Source organism: Rhinichthys klamathensis, unplaced genomic scaffold (assembly GCF_029890125.1).
Source record: "Rhinichthys klamathensis goyatoka isolate OS25496 unplaced genomic scaffold, OSU_Roscu_1.1 h1tg001060l_1, whole genome shotgun sequence".
NCBI lineage: Eukaryota > Metazoa > Chordata > Actinopteri > Cypriniformes > Leuciscidae > Rhinichthys > Rhinichthys klamathensis.
In genome coordinates, this window is record NW_026607325.1 from 54,945 (window position 1) to 73,573 (window position 18,629).

The following is an 18,629-nucleotide window of genomic DNA, read 5'->3' on the forward strand; positions in this document are numbered from 1 at the left end:
GTCATTTACTGCGCGCTGCCAGCATCAGTTGTGCGCTCGGTTATTATTGGCATTGATTTTCCGCCATACAAGGACCGACCGCTCCTGCTGATTTAGTGAGTGAATTGTTCTGTCAGTGAGATGAATCAAGTGATTACATTTATGTATCAAATTCACAAATAAATAGATTAAGATCCACAAATAAATGTAAAGAGTTTCACAAAAATGGACGAGTTGTGGTTTGTGACAGGCAGAGTTGTGTTTGTGACATAAAACACATTTGTAAATATTTTTTTTTTGTGCAAATCTCATTTTATTTATTTGTAAGTTTTATACATTTTTGTGAAACTCTTTACATTTATTTGTGGATCTTAATCTATTTATTTGTGAATTTGATACATAAATGTAATCACTTGATTCATAATGCAACAATTCTAACCCCATAGTGAGGTATGTAAAAAGGTACTATATGTGCACTACCGTTTAAAGCTGCAGTAGGGAGTTTTGAGAAAACGTTGACTTAGCCTGAAAATTTGAACAAGCACAACTTACAGGTCCCACCCCCTTGCTTTCTGCTGCGCTACAGCCCTCCCTCCACACCTCGTCCTCCACAGCGGAGCCTGTCGTGAACACGCAGGCTAGTAAACAGGGCCACCGATAACAGCGGATAAAAAGTTATATGGCACATTCACTAATAGGGACTAAACGTCAACAATATGCTTTACATTGACTATGGCCTGCCCATACTTTGACTACAAACTTGGTCCTCAAATCATTATGTATTTTGCAATAGCCTACATGTAACTTTATAACGTTGCACTCTTTCTATAAGTTATAAATAGCTAGTAAGATAACGTTAATATAACGGTAACTAACGTTACAGTATGTAAGTAATTATTCTAGCGATATATAATGCTAGATAAGGTGTGCTAGTACAATATTTTCATATTATAATGATTTACATGCAGCGTTGCTGGGCATATCGGTGTAAAACAGCTGCAAAGTGTCCAATATGTAAACAGCATGACTGCACATTTTTTAACGTTAAAGACATTTAACATTGATGTAAATTACACTTAACACTGTAACACTTCTGCAGACTTTCTCACATCGAATTCAGTTTAGACTACAAGCTGCTGAAACATAATGTCTTTTGCTTAGTGCTGTAGATTCGATTATACACTGTTAGAGTTTTGTATTATGGTATTATGATTGCAGAATGCGTTCAGAAACCATTAACAGAACCAAGTGCCATAAACAATAAGTTCAGCTCCAGTTAAAAAGTTGGTTTGAAAAGTAAAAATTACAGAACAAAGTTTTGATTTCCAGTCCTAGAGAGATATGTACTGGTGTTTGACATTTTGCCTGTAATATCAGCTAATGAGGAACATTGTCTAAAATGCATTGTCTAAACTATGCAAGCAATACATGTAAAATCTTGCACATGCAGACTGTCTTATGGAGAGGAAATATGTCCTTAATCCTATAAAGCATGTGTGTACTATCTTTGTTCTTTTCCACAAACCTCTTTAATATGTTTACAGTTATGTCCATGTCACAGCTGAGGGCCTTCTCAGATTGTGTAGAGTAGAGTAGAGTTACACAAATCCCAGTTATTTGGAGAGATTAATCCAACTGGTTAAAGAATGTGGAGTGAAATGATCTGTTTGGAGATGTGAACGCAACTATATGCTCTTTTTTTCTCTCACAGAAATTAGCAAGAGTTTAGACTTTAGTCTGCCTTTTAATCATTGGATGTATCATTTACTTGCCTTCACTTTCATGTTGTGTTCTGTACCACAAGAAGCAAGCAGAACTGTGGGTATTTGCTGCTGTTTGTTTTTTACTCATTACAGAAAACGTCTCGGTTACGGATGTAACCCTCGTTTCCTGAGTAGGGAACGGAGACGTTCCGTCGGATGACGACGAATGGGGTTTCGCTTAGAAAGCCAATCGACTTCGAGTACTACAAAACGAGCCAATGGCAAAGAAATGCCATGGGTCTGCGGAATTTGCATAGCGTAACTCCGCCTCACCTCGTGGGTATTTAAGAAGAACGCTGGCAGCAAATAGGCATGTTTCTTCGCTGAGGAGCCAAGACTGAGCTCAGGCGATCCCCGCAGTACAGCGGAAAGTGGCAGGAAGACGGAACGTCTCCGTTCCCTACTCAGGGAACGAGGGTTACATCCGTAACCGAGACGTTCCCTTTCGTTGTCACTCCGAGTTCCGTCGGATGACGACGAATGGGGATACCAGTCTAATCACGCCACCTTCTCAGCTGTCTTCCAGTGCCCTGCGTAAATCTGAGATCCCTGTCGTGAGACTAGCACGGACGAAGGACTCCTATTTAGCACAGGAATACCAAGGTACACTGGGGAGCATATTCCAGATTTTTGGGGGAATATGCAATTACTGCCAACCCAGAGGGGGGGACTTAAGAATACACATATGACCCGAGGGATGCATATGGGGAATCACTGGGGTGTCCAGCCGCAGGTGGAATATTTCAACCCCAGGGGTGGCAAGGTGGCTTGCCAAGGGAAAGACACATGCTCAGAGAGGCTTACAGTGGAAATACACATGTGGGAGTAGCTCAGAGGAGGTACCATGCACACGGAAGGCACCTAGCCGACACGCAGGCAATAGACACTGGCGCCAGCGTCAGCAGTGCTGGAGGAGCTCAGGGCTTTCGGGGAAGCTCACCTGAGGAGAATATCGCACGTATCCAGTCCGTGGAGTGGCATGGCGAGCAAGCGAAGACACCTAACGGATCCCATGTTAGCTTGAAAAAGACAGTACACGGGAGGAGACTGGCTCCACTCGGAGATTGTAAAATCTGGCGAATGTGTTACCTGCAGCTCTGCAGATGTCTGTTAGCGAGGCGCCATGCGCTAAAGCCCAAGAGGACGCCACACTCAGGGTGGAGTGTGCGGTCACACCAAGGTGGCACGGTCGACCTTGCTGCTGGTATGCCAAAGCAATGGCGTCCACTATCCAGTGAGACAACCTTTGCTTGGAGAGAGCCTTTCCCTTCAGCTTCCCACCATAACAGACAAAGAGCTGGTCTGAAGTCCTGAAACACTGCGTTCTGTCTACATAGATGCGAAGAGCACGTACTGGACAGAGCAGTGCCAAGGCTGGGTCTGCCTCCTCCGGGGGCAGCGCTTGCAGGTTCACCACCTGGTCCCGGAAGGGAGTGGTAGGAACCTTGGGCACATATCCAGGCCGGGGTCTCAGGATCACGTGAGAGTCACCCGGCCCGAATTCCAAGCACGCTTCGTCAACGGAGAATGCGTGCAGGTCCCCTACCCTCTTGATGGAGGCCAATGCAGTCAGAAGCGCTGTCTTCATTGACAGGAAGTTAAGCTCGACTGACTGCAAAGGCTCAAAGGGAGCGCTGCGCAGGGCAGTTAAGACCACTGCGAGGTAGCAAGAGGGTACGAGAGGAGGACGAGGAGGATTCAGTCTCCTCGCTCCTCTCAGGAACCTGATGATCATGCTTCCCCACAGACTTACCTTCTATCGGGTCATGATGTGCGGCAATGGCGGCGACATAGACCTTGAGGGTGGAGGGAGACAGCCTTCGCTCTAACCCTTCTTGAAGAAAGGAAAGCAGGACACTGATCGAACATCTCCGGGGGTCTTCTCGGTGAGAAGAGCACCAGTTGACGAAGAGGTTCCACTTCAACGCATAGACGTGTCTCGTGGACGACGCTCTAGCGGAAGTGATGGTAGCCACCACCGCTGGTGGTAGGGTACTCAAACCTGCCTCGTCCCGTCCAGGAGCCACACGTGGAGGTTCCAAAGATCGGGACAAGGGTGCCACAGGGTGCCCTGTCCCTGAGAAAGGAGGTCCTTCCTCAGAGGAATCGGCCAAGGAGGTGCTGTCGCGAGGAGTATGAGTTCGGAGAACCAGGTCCGGGTGGGCCAGTACGGTGCGACCAGAGTGACCTGCTCCTCGTCCTCCCTGACCTTGCGCAGGAATTGCGCAAGAAGGCTCACTGGGGGAAACGCATATTTGCGGCCAGCTGTGCGCCAGTGCATCCGTGCCGAGCGTGCCCTCGGTCAGGGAATAATACAGGGCGCAATGGGTCGAGTCGTGAGAGGCAAACAGATCTATCTGTGCGTCCCCGAACTGCTTCCCAAATCAGCTGAACCGACTGGGGATGGAGTCGCCAATCTCCCGGGAGGGGCTGAAGCCGTGAGAGCTCGTCGGCTGCACAGTTCAGGGCTCCGGGGATATAAATGGCACGAAGCGACCTCAGATGCTTCTGACTCCATAAGAGGAGGTGGCGGGCGAGTTGCGACATACGGCGGGAGCGCAGACCACCTTGACGGTTGATGTACGCTACAGTCGCGGTATTGTCTGAACGGACTAGTACATGCTGGCCCCTGAGCACGGCTCGGAAGCGGCGCAAGGCGAGCTGTACAGCCAGCAACTCGAGGCAATTGACGTGCCATAGGCGGTGGGGTCCTGTCCAGGAGCCCGCGGCAGCACGTCCATTGCACATGGCACCCCAGCCCGTGGTAGAGGCATCTGTCGTTATGACAATATGCCGGGAAGCTCGTTCCAGGGGCACTCCGGCCCGTAGAAAACTGAGGTTCGACCACGGGGTGAAGGTCTGACGGCAGGTCGGAGTAACTGGTACTCGGAGAGTGCCGCGTTGCCATGCCCACCTCGGGACTCGGTCGCGAAGCCAAAGCTGAAGCGGTCTCATATGAAGTAATCCGAGCGGTGTTGCCACGGCTGCGGATGCCATATGCCCCAGGAGCCTCTGAAAAAGTTTCAGTGGAACCGCACTCTTGCCCTCGAACTGTCTCAGGCAAGTCAGCAGTGACTGCGCGCGCTCGCTCGTAAGCTGCGCGGACATGGCGACCGAGTCGATCTCCATACCGAGAAAAGAGATCCTCTGCACGGGGCAAAGTTTGCTCTTCTCCCAGTTGACCCGAAGGCCCAGACGGGCTACGTGGCGGAGCACCAAGTCCCTGTGTTCGCAAAGCTGATCTCGAGAGTGAGCTAGAATTAGCCAGGCGTCGAGGTAATTCAGAATGCGAACCCCGTGTTCCCGGAGGGGAACAAGGGCTGCCTCGACGACCTTCGTGAAGACGCGAGGAGACAGGGCTAGCCCGAATGGGAGAACTGCGTACTGATATGCCTGCCCCTCGAAAGCAAACCGCAGGAACGGTCTGTGTCGAGGGAGAATGGAGACATGAAAGTAGGCGTCCTTCAGGTCGATCGCTGCAAACCAATCCTGGTGCCGCACACATTCGAAAACGCGTTTGGCGGTGAGCATCTTGAACGGCAGCCTGTGAAGGGAGCGGTTCAGAACGCGCAGGTCCAGGATTGGCCGTAACCCACCGGTTTTCTTCGGGACAATGAAGTACGGGCTGTAGAAGCCGGTCCTCATTTCGGCTGGAGGGACAGTCTCGATCGCACCCTTCGCCAGCAGGGTGGCAACCTCCGCTCTCATGATAGGGGCATTGCCACCGACCATAGTGGAGCGGACTCCCCTGAAGCGGGGAGGAGACCGCGCGAACTGAATCGCGTAGCCGAGCCTGATCGTTCGTGCGACCCAGCGGGACAGGTTGGGAAGCTCTAGCCAGGCTCCCAAGGACTGTACCAGCGGGGTCATGCGAACCACAGACTTCCCGTCGGTGGGGCAGCGAGGCGGTATGGCTGACCCAGACGTGGACAGCATAGCGGCCCGGTGTGGGGGTACAGCCATAGACCGCGTCCTGACAGAGGAGACCAGGGAAGGACGAACGTTCCACGGGGGTCTGCTCTGCCAGGGGTCTGGCGACAGAGGAGGATGAGAGCGGCACGGTCCGGGGACGGCGCGCACTGTCATCCGGCTCTGGGACAGAGGAGGACGAGGGGTGCACGGCCCGGGGGCGGCGCACCGTGTCGTCCGAGAACTCTGTGTGCTCAGGGATGAATGTGTCACTTCTTTCTTTAACCACATAAGGGTGCTGCCCACCCGAGGGTGAGCAGCGGGGAGTGGAGAACAAAAGATTCTCCCCCGGCCCTCCACCGGGGGAAGGAGTGGTCCTGCTACCATCTCCTGAGAAGTGCACATCATCCCTGAGCAGCCCGTCTCAGGAGCGCCGCTTGGCCCGGCGTTTAGCGGGGGGCGGGGCTGGAGAGGGCTGGGGCGCCTTCTTACGGCTTCCTCCGCGACCGGGCCCAGGTGAAGGCTGCTGCTTGGGCCGGGCGGGAGGGGCGGGAGCCGTAGGAGGGCGCCCTCGGCGGCGAACAGACTGAGTATTCTGCCCGGTCGGCTGGGTGGAGGCAGCAGCGGGCCGTCGAGGCAGAATATGCTTAATAGCCTCAGTCTGTTTCTGAGCAGTCGAGAACTGTTGGGCAAAATCCTCGACTGCACCGCCGAAAAGGCCGTCTTGTGATATGGGGGTGTCGAGCAGCCGGGACCGCTCGGCATCCTTCATATCAGCAAGGTTCAGCCAGAGGTGTCTCTCCTGGACCACGGCTGTGGACATCACCAAACCCAGGGAGCGTGCGGTCACCTTCGTCGCTCGGAGAGCAAGGTCGGTGGCGGCGCGCAGCTCATTGAAGAGCCCTGGGTCTGTCCTGCCCTCGTGCATGTCCCTGAGCATCTGGGCCTGGTAGACCTGCAGAATGGCCATGGCATGCAAAGAGGTGGCTGCCTGTCCCGCAGCTCTGTAAGACTTCGCCACTAACGTAGACGAGTACCTACAGGCTTTGGATGGGTGCTTAGGCTCACCACGAGAAGAAGCGCTCTGAGGACACAGTTGCATCGCAACAGAGCGTTCAACCGGGGGGAGCCCAGTGTACCCACGGGCAGCGGCCTCATCGAGGGGAGGAAAGGCGGATGAAATCATCGAGCGGTCACGGGAAGACATGGGGGTCTTCCAGGACTTCGAGATCTCATCATGCACGTCCGGGAAGAAAGGTATCGGGGCCTGACGCGGACGGGGGTCCGCAGCCTGACCCAAATACCAATCATCCAGCCGTGAGCGCTCGGGACAGGGCGGAGGGGTCCACTCTAACCCGATGCTCGCGGCGGCTCGAGACAGCATGGCCGTCATCTCCGGATCAGACTCTGACACAACTGTGCTCACACCCGAAGGTGGCAGCTGTGATGAGTCTTCACTTCCAGAAGATTCAGACCCACCTTGTGATGCCGCGACAGACATCGCGTCCTCCTCTGGAGCGCCAAAGGAAACCCGCGGGACACCCGAAGATGATCCCGCAGGAATCCCCTGAGCACTCACGGGTTGCAACATGGAGAAGGTGCGGCTGGGCACGGACTGATAGTCGGCGCTTTGTTCCAAACTGTCACCCTCAGATCACCCTGGCCACCAGCCGAAGTACTAGCTCTATTTCTAGAGTCAGTAGATCGGGATGTGGATGAGGGGGCTCTCACTCTTGCGAGATCACTGAGTCTCGATCGTAGTGCTGCGATGGTCATGTTCCCGCAGAGAGAACATGAGTCATCCACGAGCGCTGCTCTAGCGTGATCAATGCCCAAACACACTATGTAACGCTCGTGCCCATCAGAGTCGGCAACGAGTCTACCGCAACCAGAAGTGCACGGGCGAGGCATCTTTAAAAAGACGTGCCGCGTGCAAGCTCTTTTGTGAGAGGAAAGAAACTCTGACTGTGTTGAAGCGCCCGGGGAGAAACACACTCGCTGTCAAACCACAGACAGATAGGCAGGAAGTGCGCGCTCGCCGGAGATCGCCGTCACACCAGAAGAACTGACAGTACAGGAATGGCTTGTGGAACGAAGGATCACCTTGGCTCCGAAGCGAAAACATGCCTATTTGCTGCCAGCGTTCTCCTTAAATACCCACGAGGTGAGGCGGAGTTACGCTTTGCAAATTCCGCAGACCCATGGCATTTCTTTGCCATTGGCTCGTTTTGTAGTACTCGAAGTCGATTGGCTTTCTAAGCGAAACCCCATTCGTCGTCATCCGACGGAACTCGGAGTGACAACGAAAGGGAACTTGTTCATACATTTTTACCTCATACACACATGCTGCTCCCTCGCTGTGGGTCTTCACGTCATGTGTTCATCGTGAATTATTTCCAAACACATTATGCATGTGCTTTTTAAACTGGCTTTGCACGTACACAGTGATGCATTAGACACACTCACTTATGTAACCGTATTCACAACCTGCTGCTTGAGCAGTGTGGGAACGTTCTGCTGGCACATTTGGTACAAGGAGATGTCTAAAGGGTTCAGCACAATCACGACTTTGCTGTGTCCAGTTGTTAGGAGGTCAGTAGATCTCACACCAGTCTGTTCATGCACACACATACAGCTGAACTGAAATTACATGGTGTGACAGGGTGGTTTTAGATTGCAATGTAAATAGTGCTCAGTAAGTTGAAATATTCAGTATAAAATTGTATAGTAATGTCCAAGTGTAGGGACGACTAAATTAATCAATTAAATTAATTAGCTTGTGTCCCCACCCAAATAAATAAATAAAAAGTTCTTTGCAATCTCACAGTGTAACTTTGTCTCACATTGTGATTGTATTTCATATTTGAAACTATATCTTACAATTACCAGGCTTCCATAGGCAACAGTCAGTGGGTCTCATTCATTAATTGTGTAATGTGTGCGCACAAGTGTTTTCACAAACAGAGAGAGAGAGAGACAAATAGAGAGAAGAGTGGTATAGCTTGAGCTGCAAGGTTCTTCTGTGAAAAACTGCACATACGCATTTGTACAAGTAATCTGGTTCTGTTTAAAGTTACCATGAGATCAAAATGAACAGTTCTTGTTTTTATGGAATTTTGCAGTTTATCAATGCACATTATTTTTTTACTTGTGTGTCACTAGGTGTTGTGTGCGCTGTGTAAACATGATGGCTATTGTAGTTCTAGTCTAAATGTAAGGGTGTACTCACACTAGCCAGTTTGAACCGTGCCCGAGTGCGTTTGACCACCAAAGCACGGTTCGTTTGACTAGTGTGAGTGCTCCGAACCGTGCCCGGGCGTGGCTCGATTAGCCGGCCCTGGCCCGCTTGGAAGAGGTGGGCCAGAGCACGGTTCAGTTGGACTCGGGCGCGGTTCGCATGCAGTGTGAGCGCTAACCGTGCTGGAGCACGGAACAGGACGCGTGACGTCATGGTTTTGCGACGCTCCAAAACCAACATGGTGGGGAAAGGGTCGCTTTGGTCTACGGCAGAGGTGCAATGCTTGTTGGAAATTTGGGCAGATGAGAGCATACAAGAGCATACAAGAACAGCTGGACAAAACGCATAAAAACTCAGATATATTTAGAAAAATCCGTGACTATCTTCTTCGTCATGGATATCAAAGAACTACCGAGCAGTGTAGAGACAAGGTATAAAAAAACTGCGGGCACAGTATTTAAGGGTACGGGATGCACTCCGTAAATCGGGCAGCTCTGCAGAAGAAAAGGAAATAATAATGACGTAAGCGTGCTCCGGCACGAATGCTGAAACCCTATGTGAGTGCAGGCCAGAGGGGGAGTGGGGAGGGGGGACAATCGTACTCGGGCCCGGTTCATGGCAACAGTGCCTAGTGTGAGTACACTCTAAGCTTGCATTTACTCATCTCACTTGCACAAAAACACATTCAGTATTCCTAAAAATGAATGAAAACAGTGAAATGGAAACTCAGAATATTACACAAACCTGCAATAATTAAATATAATAAATTACACATATACTCCATGTACTCCATCACTTTATTAAAGGGATGGTTTACCCACAAATGAAAATTCGGTCATCATTTACTCACCCTCAAGTTGTTCCAAACCTGTATAAGTTTATTTTTTCTGTTGAACACAAAAGAAGATATTTTAATGAATGTCAGTAATCAAACAATTGATGGTAGCCATTGTCTTCCATAGTAGGAAACCGTGTCTGGTTCCATGTCTGGTTACCAACATTCATTAAAATATCTTCTTTTGTGTTCAACAGAAAAAAGAAACGGTGAGAAAAAGTAACGCAAAAGTAATGTAACTTTTCATACAAAGTAACGCAATATCATATGCATTTTGTAATGCACTTTTAAAAGTAACTTTCCTCAACACGGGTGTTAATATATGTCACAATAAATAGGAAAACACATGATTGCAACTTACATTTCATGCTGACTTTAAAAAGTGTTCATTGTGTTTGAACTTAGATAGTAGACTTGGTATACCATGAGCATCTTTCTTCGCATTCTCTTAGGTGTCGTATGTCAGAGTGTTGTATATTTGCTGAGAGTGTTGTATTACCAATTTATTAAATGTTTAATTTAGGTTCCAATACAATAGTATATAAACTGAGAAAGTTATGTACATTGTGTTTTACATTTTAAGGTTATGATGATGATGATATCACCTGTTAAGCATGAGAGTCCTGCCAGTCCTGTTCTCTCGATTGTAAGTTAAATGAATCAGATTACTGAGACTCTTTGTCTTTAATGGCTCTGGGAGCCCCTGGCTCAGTCGTTGAATAGTTAGGCTGATTGGATTATCATCAAGATATGTGAATGAGACTGTTATGCTGACGAGATCAGGACTGGGGAAATGGGCTGACTCCTGTACTTCATTTACATGCCACCACTATGTAATTAATTCCACCCAGTTTAAATGTATATAAACTACAATTTAAGATTCCCTTAGACTAGACTCAATGACTGCAGCTACCTACAGCTCGTGTTCTCAATAAATAATCCTGCTGAAGATACAACCAAGTCTCCTGGGCTTCGCTTCTGAGTTTCCTACACTTTAGAAGAAAAAGTTCACAACAGTGACGAAAGGCTCTGCAAAAGGTCACACATTTAGAGAAATTAACTCTCTAAATTCTCATTTAGAATGCTTCAAATTCATTAGCATTAGAATGAGGTTAAAAGAACAAATTTGTGTGCATATGTTTGCAATTAGGCATTTTATGTTCTTTTTGTGAGTTCTACTGTTCGTATTATTATTAGTGAATGAGACCCAGTGTCTTTTCGAGTGCTTGGGTACTTTGTCCCTGGAAGTGGCAGCAATGATTGATAATAAAAACGATTTTTTTTATTAGTTAAATTGGAAAAACAAATAGGAATGGATTTTTTACACTATTCTTGGCTTGAAATCTCCTAAAAAGAGCATAACTGAAGCAACGGAACTGATCTCTGGGGTCTTGAGACAATCTTTTTTTAAAGCTGGCTGATTTATTATTTTATTGTTTAGGAGTCAAATGCCACATCCCTATCTAACTATTTTATTCACTGCTCTTAATATATGTAATTTGGAGAAAGATGAGGCCTTGTTGAATTTCTTCATGTCATCTGTCTTGCATTAAAAACATTAACGATTCTGTTTGGCTCACACTTTCTCGTTTCCCACATTCTCTCTGCAGCCATTCCCACTGGTGTCGTCCTCCCGCTGGATGGTGAAGCGTGGTGAGCTAACGGCTTTCGTAGAGGAAAATGGGATCTTTTCCAAGAGGACATCTCGCCAGCAGGTCTATTTCTTCCTCTTCAATGATGTTCTCATTGTCACACGAAAGAAAAGGTGAGCTGGAGACCACAAATTATATCTCTCAAACAGTGTCCAAATGTGCCTCTGTTTTTCCCCTGCTGTTATTGTGCCCTGGAGGATACTATAGAAAACAGGAAATGATTTGGCTAAAGTGGGCGGATATGAAGGTACAGCTTGTATGAATGGGTGGATCCTGTTGCAGAGATAGGACAAAGTTAGCTTTACCACTTATTCCATAAGGAAATGACAGAACTCAAAAACTGTTGTTAGGAAATAAAGCAATTGAGAGGGCAGAATTTTGTATTAAAATAAACAGGTAATGAAAATTGTCACTCAACGTCAAAGCATCTGCACTACCCTCCAGACGGTACCTATGATCATCTTTCATGTGTATTATACAACAATATGGAGTGGGATTTTCGAGTTGGCCAGTGCTCAACATCAATATTAGAATATTATTATACATAAAATATTGCTGTCCTATCAGGTTAATAAGTCTAATAAAAATAAGACTAAACCCTTGAGTCTTCATTTCATTTGACTGAAGTAAGACCTTGTGACCACTGCAGATGACACGCACAACTCACAGTGCTCCAGATTTTGCTTGTTGCTTATCCTGTTTTTTTGTGTGCATTCCAGAATGTGATATGCTGTTTCCCTTGATTCTCATTCTTGTTTAAATATATTTATTCTGCCACTGTGACTCATTTTCAAACTTTTTGGTAATTGTCCTAGACAAACATTGTGTTTTGTTCTACCTCGCACAAAGCAACTAAAATAGAAACATTAACAAACATTATCTTCATCATGTAACACTGTTGACGGTGGTGTCCAGTAGGACAAAAACTCATATTAACATGATAAGATGATAACTTATCGCTTGAATGATTTTGAGCCTGGTTAGGACACTCTGTTTTGTGGTCAGTTTTTCTTCTAAAATTGTTTAGCTTGAAATGACACATTTAGAACATTTCACCTTTGAGGCTTGCAAAATAAACATTTGTTTTGTAGCAATGCATTGATTAAAAATAGTGTGTTTGTGTCACATGTCTTATTGGCCCGTTTGTACAGTCTCTGCACAGTGCCAGTTTGTCAGCGTGTTATGCAGTTAGCAACGCTTTTTTGTTGTTGTTGTTGTTCTGGTCAATTTTTGGGAACATTCTGCACACTATGACAAGGGGACGGCCTCCAGGAAAATGAGATGGTTTTCATTTCTACTCCAGCGAGTACGGCCCCCAAAATCTGCGTCTGGGATTCAACTGAAAAATGAATAAAAAGGAAAAAGAAAAGCTTTTTTTTTCAATCATTGTGTGATGTTTATTCTAGTACGCGGTCTGTACAATATGTGAGGGGAGCCTGAGTCACACTACTCGCTCAAATCTGAAGCAAAACAAACCCGTGCACGCCATCATGCTCTCTCCACTTCATCCCTCTTTTCATTTCCTCTCTCTCTTTCTCTCTGTTCAACTGTTTTCACTCATTTTCTCTGGTTATGTAACTATAACTTAAATGCAGCTGGTTATTTTTCTGTTATCTCCTTTCTTCCTTTATGAATCTATTTCTCACGCACACATACAGTATATGGGCTGAAGTGTTTGTTTCATTTTGCTTATCCTTTTTTGCATAATAATATATATTTTTTTAGTTTTATAGACAATAGAAAAGGACACCATGTTCAGTACACTGTTGTTAGGCATGTTTATCAAAGTGTGAGTGTACAAGAAGTTTAACAAAAAGGTTCAGTATTATACGACGACTACATAATCCATCTCTCAAATTTGTAATTACCAATATTACCGGGAATTTGTAATTACCAATATTACCGGTAATAGTATTTTAGATATTAATAGATATTACCATATCTCTTCATACCAGCACAGAGGCCTTTGTGTATGTTTAAATGAAAGTGTGTGAATGTTTTGTCCTGGAGCTGGAACATCCCTTGGCTGCTGGAGAGGATGTCATTACAACAGTAAGAACATCAGATTGCTCAACTGATAGAAATTCCCTGCTGGATGCTGTAATATGAAATTATAATACGATATGTCAAGAGAACACAGTAGTTTGTCCAGCACTCAGTTTGCTGATGGGAAAGCTGGTTAAAAGTTGACTAGTGCCAGTCCAGGTGCCCCTTGTTGCCAGAACTGAGAGAGGTAGATGTTGTTGATGTCTCTGACAGATGGCCAGGCCTGGGCAAAAAGGATTGTTGTACATTTGTGTGTACATATCAGGACATCTCTCCTAATTGTGGGGGCGATATGATCGAAATCTTATTTAACTATAACAAATACAGTAAATACAAATGACAAAAACAGTGCTTTAATTTTTTCAAGGACAGTAGGTCTATTTAAAGGAACACGCCGACTTTTTGGGACTTTAGCTTATTCACCGTATCCCCCAGAGTTAGATAAGTCCATACTAGGGATGTAAACGGTTAATCGATTATCGATTAATTGTCGACAAGAATTTACTCGATTAAATTAAATTAATTGTCGGCTAATTGAACATTGCGAACGTGACACGAGATTCTCACGCGAGAGAGCCGACACAAACTTGAGGCGGCAAAAAAGAAACCAAACATGAGGCGGTCAAAACGGAGTGGACTACCAGCTATATACAGCGTGCTAACATCGAAAATCCAGCTGTATTCTAACAATAACTTAGCTCTCCTTATTACCTAGGCTCCTTGCATGCTGGCTAATAACTTTTTTTAAAGCTGGGTGCCTGGGTCTCTAACATTAACAGCGCTGTGTTGGACAGATTTGTGTAGCGGTGTTCCACGAGGGAGAGAGAGCATGCGAGAGGTACGGGTGAGTGAGAGCGCGAGAGGTAGTGCTGCAACCAAATACGATTTTAAATAGGCTTAGTAAAAAAAAAATATATAGAAAATCAATGTGTGGCGATCAGCGTTGATATTGTGGCGGGCCGCCACAAATAACGTATGGGAAACTCTCTAATTTTACTGCCCTCTAATTTTACTGTCACCTTCCTCAGGGATGATTTAAGTTGTGTTCAGTTCTATATTTGAAGTTTCCAGGTCTAGTAATTTTACCTTTCTCAGACCAAGGGGGGTTATAAGTGCTGCTGCAAATGTTTCACATGCAACAGGTGAGCCAGTGCACAATTATTTTTTATGTATTTTAATTTTCTGTGCATAATTTATTTTGTTAAACTACATAAATGCCATTATCTGTACCGTATCCCAACTGTTATAATAAAACATCAATTGAGCAATATAACATGCATTTTTATTCAGTATATAAGCAATATTTAGCTTTTTATGTTAAAGACACTATTGATACCGTGAGAAATTTACATTCTCAGGAAAATAGCCGCTTGTCAGTTAATCGTTAATCGATCGATAAGGTCGATCAACTAACGATTAATGAATTAATCGATAATTTGCATCCCTAGTCCATACATACCCTTTTCATCTCCGTGCGTGCTGTAACTCTGTCTGACGCACCCACCGCTAGCCTAGCTTAGCACAAAGACTGGAAGTAAATGGCTCCAGCTAGCACACTGCTCCCAATAAGTGACAAAATAAAGCCAACATTTTCCTATTTATATGTTGTGATTTGTATAGTCACAGTTTGTACAAATAACAAGTTCATATGAGACACAGCCAGCTTTTAACCATATACATACTGGGAACTATATTCTCAGAAGGCGAAGCACTGCTACTTGGGCGAAGTGATTAGTGCAACACTTGAAAAGCACCACGGGGCTCATAACTCCGCCCACGCACGGAGATGAAAAGGGTATGTATGATTTATCTAACTCTGGGGTATACGGTGAATAAGCTAAAGACCCAAAAAGTCGGCGTGTTCCTTTAACAGTAGATTTAAGGTAAGAAATACTATATATTGAATAATCAAATGTGAAATAAAACAATGCACAGTCTTCACTGAAGGAATTAAATACACTGATTCTTATTCAGTCAATACCAGTAAGTGATTTTTTTTTGTTTTGTTTTTTTGTTGGATTAACATTAAGAATATAGACAGGAGTAAGTTATCAAACTGTTTACGTTCACTTAGAAGTTGACCGTGCTTAAGTGGATACTTGCCAAGATGGGCATTTTAATGGTATTCTGTGTAACTGGTTGTTCAAGCACAATAAGCCAAGAAAGAGAACTGAATTCAGGATTGCATGTTGTCTGAGAGAGGCAGCTTTCTGTATGCATGCTTCAGGTGTGTGTCAGGCAGGACGAGTCAGGACTTAATAACGCTTTATAAAATGGGTAGTTTTGGTCCTTGATTATTATTGGCTGAGCCATGTCCAAAGCTGTTGTAAAATACTCATACTCCTGTGACCTTATTACATCAGCATTACTGCATCGGAGTGTTGTGTGTTGCATGGTAACTTTAACATTGCTGCTTAATATTGCTGAAGAAATACATTGCTTGGCAGAAAAATTGTTATTTATCAATAAATTATAGCATTTTTTATGCTGTGCGTTAATTTCATGAAATCTTGCTTGGATATGTAGTAACCATTTTATAAAAGCATTAACCCCCATAAAGCCACTGTTTACAGAGATTTTAGAACAGCCAAAGGCCATTTTTTACAATGCCTCTAATCTGTTCTACAATCACTTTAATCCACAGCTTCTTGGGGCCTATAGCTTTATATTAACATCAAGCACTTTTTTCATTTATGCATGTAGTCCTGTGCTGTGTGGATATATTTAAATACTCTACACGATATAGCAATATCTTTTACGTTACACACACACTTTGTATCGTCGGCACGATACATATCTTCATATCGCCTAGCCCAACTTTTACAAATAAGGTTGTAACACACCAAGCTGTAAGAGCTGCCGTTGAGCATCTGTCAGCCTTGTTTTTGTTCCACATCTTTGGCACAAGTCAGACCCCCGCTAGCGGCTTTTATGCTGACTACTGCCACCTGCTGGTATGTAGAGTTGTTTCTTCTCACCCAGGTGTAGATAATACATGCTAGTTGGCTGTTGGCTGTAGCTTTTGCAGTAGTGGTAGGTTCAAGCGCAACTTTCTGGTCCAGACGCAGGTGATGTGAGGCAACACAAGGCAAGGCAATTTTATTTGTATAGCGCATTTCATACATAGCAGCAATACAATGCGCTTCACACAATATAGTATAAATAAATCAAATTCTATACATGAAGAGTTCAGATGCAAAAGCCTCTAAATGCCATCTGAAATTTTCTTCTAAAATGATAATTTTTATCAAGCTCGTATATTTAAATTCAGTAATTTCACTTAAATGACAATAAATGGGTAATTTTTCTTGCCATTTAAGTGAAATTATTGAACTTAAATATACGAGCTTGATAAAAATGTTAATTTTAGAAGAAAATTTCAGATGGCATTTAGAGGCTTTTGCATCTGAACTCTTCATATATAAAACACCAGCAAAGACATTAAAAAGATTAATACACAAAAATATTCAATAATGAACATACATACATATACATACATATACATATATATACACATACACACATGCATTCATTACGCATTAACTACAAAAAGCATCTGAAAAAAGCTTGGTCTTTAATCTATTTTTAAATATTGTAATAGTTGGAGCATTTTTAATGTTTTCTGGAAGCTGGTTCCAGAGATGGACGCCGAAGTATTTAAAAGCAGCTTTCCCTTGTTTTGTTCTAACAATAGGTTTTAGTAGAAGCTGTTTATGCTGTGATCTAAGGGGTCTTGGTTGAGTATGCTGTTGAAACATATCATGAAGGTATTTAGGTCCCATCCCCTTTATTGACTTAAAAACTAATAAAAGTGCCTTAAAATTAATCCTGTATCTAATTGGGAGCCAGTGTAAGGACTTTAAAATTGGAGTTATATGATCTATTCTTTTAGTTTTTGTAAGGATCCTGGCTGCACTATTCTGTACCATTTGGAGAGGTTTTAAAGTCTTTTTGGGGAGTCCTGTTAAAAGCACATTACAATAATCAATCCTACTAGAAATAAAAGCATGTATGATCTTTTCAAGATCCTCCTTAGACATACATTTTTTAAGTTTATTAATATTCTTAAGATGAAAATATGCTGATTTTGTGATTGTTTTTATGTGACTATCAAATTTTAGATTATTATCTATTAAGACACCAAGGTTTCTTACCACTTCCTTTGCTATTAAGCCCTTTTTTTTCGAGCAGGGTAGAGATTTTAAATTTTTCCTCATTTCTTCCAAAGACGATAACCTCAGTTTTATTTTTATTAAGCTGGAGAAAGTTCTGTGACATCCAAGTATCTATTTCTTCAATGCACTGACAGAGAGTTCCAATGGGGGTATAGTCATTAGGCATTAGAGGTAAATAAATTTGTGTGTCATCAGCATAACTGTGGTAGGAGATTGAATTTTTCTCTATGAGTTTACCAAGTGGTAGCATGTAAAGATTGAATAATAAAGGACCCAAAATTGAGCCCTGGGGAACTCCACAGGACAGAGATGTTAGTGTTGAGGAACAATTTCCAATTTTAACAATAAAACTCCTATCACTAAGATACGATTTTAGCCAGCTGATCACAACACCATTGAAACCAACCCAATGTTCCAATCGATGAAGCAATATATAATGGTCAACAGTGTCGAAAGCTGCACTAAGATCTAATAATACTAAAATGGATGCCTTGCCTGCATCTATATTTAACCGGATGTCACTTGTGACTTTAGCAAGAACTGTTTCTGTGCTATGGTGGGTCCGGAAACCTGACTGAAAATTGTCAAGGCAATTGTTAAGTGTTAAAAAAGATGTCAATTGATTAAAAACTATTTTTTCAATGATTTTGCCAATGAACGGTAGGTTTGAAATCGGCCTATAGTTGCTTAATATAGATGTGTCTAAGTTATTCTTTTTGAGAAGTGGTTTTATAACAGCAGTCTTTAGGGATTTAGGAAATGTGCCCATTTGTAAGGATGAATTTATGTTAAGCAGTTCTGGTGCTAGAATATGAAAAACAGATTTTAAAAAAAGTGGTGGGTAAAATATCTAGTGTACAAGTGGAAGAGGTGAGGCTTTGTACTGTTTTATTAAGTGTTTCAGTATCAATCAAACTAAAGTTAGCCATCCTGTTTAATGTTCCTGTAGTTATTTGTTCTGGTTGCATAGTGAAATGCTTTTGATTTATTATATTCAGTCTAATTTGATCAATTTTAGATTTAAAAAATAAC

At 44.1% G+C, this 18,629-nt stretch overlaps 1 protein-coding gene across 1 annotated transcript in view; it reads left to right on the top strand.

The window, feature by feature from the left end:
• LOC130079445 (rho guanine nucleotide exchange factor 26-like) overlaps positions 1-18,629 on the top strand; it is a 68,847-nt gene that overhangs the window by 35,733 nt on the left and 14,485 nt on the right. The window contains exon 6 of the mRNA XM_056244716.1: positions 11,335-11,489. Within this exon, the coding sequence (XP_056100691.1) occupies positions 11,335-11,489 (155 nt within the window). The remainder of the gene's footprint in view (positions 1-11,334; positions 11,490-18,629) is intronic.